This window comes from Lactuca saligna, chromosome 5, assembly GCF_052625555.1.
Source record: "Lactuca saligna cultivar CGN05327 chromosome 5, ASM5262555v1, whole genome shotgun sequence".
Taxonomy (NCBI): domain Eukaryota; kingdom Viridiplantae; phylum Streptophyta; class Magnoliopsida; order Asterales; family Asteraceae; genus Lactuca; species Lactuca saligna.
The window spans coordinates 60,745,859-60,749,734 of NC_136421.1; the positions used below are offsets into that span (position 1 = coordinate 60,745,859).

Here is a 3,876-nt window from a genome sequence, read left to right on the forward strand (position 1 = left end):
TGAAAAAAATCTACTTAATTAAAGCAACCACGTCATTTTCACATAAAATGAAAGCAGGATGCATTTGTTTTCTTACTTAAAACATGTAACGCTATTAATTCTACTAATTGTTTAAAAATTCATTATTAAGCTTGTTTACCACTTTTTCATTAAACATGTATTTTCTTTCGTAAAACATGTAATGCAAAATTATCTAAATTATCTATCTTTTGTGTCATTTTATAATTATGTTAAAACACAGTTTGATATCATCATTAAAACACTTTGATTATATAATATAATGTCAAAGAATACTTCTCTGATTTTAAAACTTCTTAAAATCTCTGTGATATTTTACCCGAGAGCCTAATATGCTACTGTTAATTCTACTAATTGTTTAAGCATTTATTATTAAGTTTGTTGAAAACTTTTTCATGAAACATATGTTTTCTTGCATAAAACATGTAATGCAAAATTATCTATCTTTTGTGCCTTTTTATAATTATACTAAAACACAATTTGATATCTTTATGTGATGTTTTACCCGAAAGCCTAATATGCTACTTCTTAAAATCTTTATGTGATGTTTTACCCTAGATCCTATTATGCTACGTGTGAGATTGGTAATTTTAAACATACGTGAAACCCCATATTAACTCTTTAAAAGAGCCTTTACGGAGAGAAGATAGACTCCAACTTATATACAACCACTTGTAAGATTATGTCACACCGATGTTGGATACACTAGAACATAAAAAGTGACATGCATTACTAGTATTAGAATATCACTCGGTATTTGTATTTGTATTTATTTTAGTGATCTATTATGATTGGACTTGTGTGATGAATTACATCAACTGGTGTGAGTCAGCTCAAGGGTTGCTAGAAGAATAACCTACTGCCTTTTCTACTCCCTTTTCCTTCATGAAGTTTCTCATCTTTTCAGCTTCCTCCCACATCCCTATAGAATCATACAAGTTTGAGATAATTACATAATACCCATCATTCTTTGGGTCACATTCAATCGCACGCTTTGCAACCCTAATACCCATTTCGGGATTGTTATGTGTTTTACAAGCACTTAACAAAGTACCCCACAAACCTCCATCAGGAACAATAGGCATTGTCAAAACCAAATCTTCAGCCTCATAAAGATTCCCCAATCTACCAAGAAGATCCACCATACAAGAATAATGTTTAAGTGTTGGTTTTAAACCATAATCTCCCATTCTCCTAAAGAAATACTTTCCTTCCTTCACAAACCCTACATGATTACAAGCCGAAAGAAGTGCAAGAAAAGTAAGCTCATTTGGTTTAACATTCGATTTTAATCCCTCCATCTTTTCAAAAGTTTCTATTGCTGACGTGGCGTCTCCATGCATCGCGTAACCAGAAATCATCACATTCCACGAAATAACATCTTTTTCACTCATTTGGTTAAATATATTTTCCGATTTTTCGAGTTTCCCACATTTGGCATACATGTCAACTAACGAAGTAGCAAGTGTTACATTACTCAAAATCATTTCTTGATCGATATAATTTGAATGTATCTCTTCTCCTTTTTCACATGATCCGATTTGGGCACATGCAGAAAGCATGCTAATTAGTGTTGCTAAATTAGGTTTAATCCCTTGAAAAACCATTTTATTGAACAAAGAAAACGCCTCATCATAATGCTTAGAATTTACATAAGCAGAAATCATTGTGTTCCAAGTGATAATATCTTTTTTTGTTATACAAAATAGTTTCCTTGCTATCATTAGTTCTTCATTCTTAGTGTTTCCATACATGTCTATGAGTGAATTCGACACCGATGTATACTCTGTCATAAACCTTTTAACAGCATAACAATGAAGAGATTTTCCAAGATTCATTTCCCCCATTTTTGAACATGAAGAAATAACCGATACTAAACTGTAACAATCTGGATTCATGCCTAAATTTATCATCTTTGTAAAGAACTCAATGCATTTGATTCCATATCCTAATTTACCATAGCAATGAACCATGGTATTCATAAGTTCTATATCAATGACACCATTGAAGACATTTTCAGCATAAGTTATAATTCCAAACTTAAAGTACATAGTCATTAATGAAATATGAACCACATGATCTTCATGATAATTTCTTCTCACTAAAAACCCATGAAATGTTTTTCCAAAAGATACACATGTAGAGTTGGATAGACCAGATATAACACAACTGATAACCATTGGATCTGGATCAATTCCAGAAGAAAGCATTTCCATAAATTTATCTAAACATTGTTTTACACATCCAAATTTTCCATATACACCAATAATTGAAGTCCATAATTTGATATCTTTTATTGGAACTTCACAGAAGGACATGTAAGCTTCTTCTAGAGTTCCACATTTGGAGTACATGGAAAAGATTGAAGATTGAACAGCTATTGAACATCCAAGTCCAGATTTTAAACTTACTCCATGTAAGCATCTACCTGAATTTACTGAATCTAAATCGCCACAAGCTTGAAACCCACCTTCTAATGTTCTAAAATTCGGCTTTTCATCTTCTCCACATGTCGTATACATCTCACAAACACACATTAATCCTTTCTCGCTCTCACCATTCTGCACATACCCGATTATAAGAGCAGTCCAAGCAACCACATCTCTCAGACGCATTTCATCAAACACCTGTTGTGCATTCTTGATATACCCACATTTTGAATACATGTATACTAATGAAGACCCAACCGCAGAGGTTTCTTGAAAAATTCCAACTTTAAACACCAAACCGTGTACCATCGTGCCATTAATCAAATCCCCAAGCTCGGCACAGGCGGAAACGATCATGGGAACTGTAAACTGGTTTGGGAGAAGGGAAGTAAAGCCTCTCATGGAAGCGTAACACTCGAGACATTGTGGATACATTCCATTGGAAAAGTAAGCTTTAATGAGAGAGTTCCATAAGAAGATATCTTTATCACCATGAAATGCATCGAACACGTGTTTCGATGATACGGGCTTATGGAGATAAGCGTAGAGGGAGATGAGTTTTGAAGAGATGAAAACGTTAGTTGAGTGATGTCCTGTAGTTATGATGTAAGCGTGGTACTTTGTGAGTGATTGGAGGGTTTTAGGAGATCTAATTGAGAGAAATTGGTCGATGTGGTGAGTAAAGTGATGACTGATGGTGCCAGTGGTTGAGTACGAATGAGAGATTGAAAGCTTGGAACCGCCATGAATGGCGATTGAGATGACTTTCTTGTATCTATACATCATCTGGGTTATTCATGAATTTGAGTTGGGTATTTTTTGAAGTGTATTGAATGGCATCCGGAAGAACATGGAAATATATTGCCACAATTGAAACTATAGAGGGTGTTGTGAGAATATTTTTTAAACCATTTTGCCTTATAACTTTTTAAAAATATATATATATATATATATACAGAGGTTTGGAAGATAAAGAAGTTCTTTTCAAAAAAAGTTTATATACAGAGGTTTGGAAGATAAAGAAGTTCTTTTCAAAAAAAGTTTTCGTAAAGAAGAAGAGAGTGGGTTTTCAAAAATCAAGAAAATATGATTTTTTTTTTTAACTTTTGGATTTTTAAAGTTAAATGACATTCAAAAATCAAAAAATACTATCCAAACATTTTTTAAAATCTATTTTTAGTTTTTGTTTCCTCAAAAGAACTTTTACAAAAATAATTTTTAAACTTAAAAAGTAATCTCAAACATCCACCCATATAAATTGTGAAGATGATTCATATCTCTAAGGCCTTGTAACCGAGGGAGTGTGAGTGGTCACTAACAATAACAACAACCGTGCACATCATCTCGATGGTTTGTGGTGGGTCGTGGTCATGGTCTTTCATGAGTAACAGTCATATTTTAGGGTTTAAACTTTTTATTTTATTTATTT

At 33.0% G+C, this 3,876-nt stretch overlaps 1 protein-coding gene across 1 annotated transcript; it reads right to left on the reverse strand.

Moving 5' to 3' along the window:
- Positions 1-719: 719 nt before the first annotated feature.
- LOC145046043 (Pentatricopeptide repeat (PPR) superfamily protein) lies at positions 720-3,350 on the reverse strand. The gene has a single exon (XM_078994315.1). The coding sequence runs from the start codon at positions 3,231-3,233 to the stop codon at positions 852-854; it is 2,382 nt and encodes a 793-aa protein (XP_078850441.1). The 5' UTR covers positions 3,234-3,350; the 3' UTR covers positions 720-851.
- Between the last annotated feature and the right edge of the window lie 526 nt (positions 3,351-3,876).

Excerpts from the sequence above, each read along its gene's own strand:
- LOC145046043 (XM_078994315.1), bottom strand. The coding sequence starts at position 3,233 with ATGATGTATAGATACAAGAAAGTCATCTCAATCGCCATTCATGGCGGT.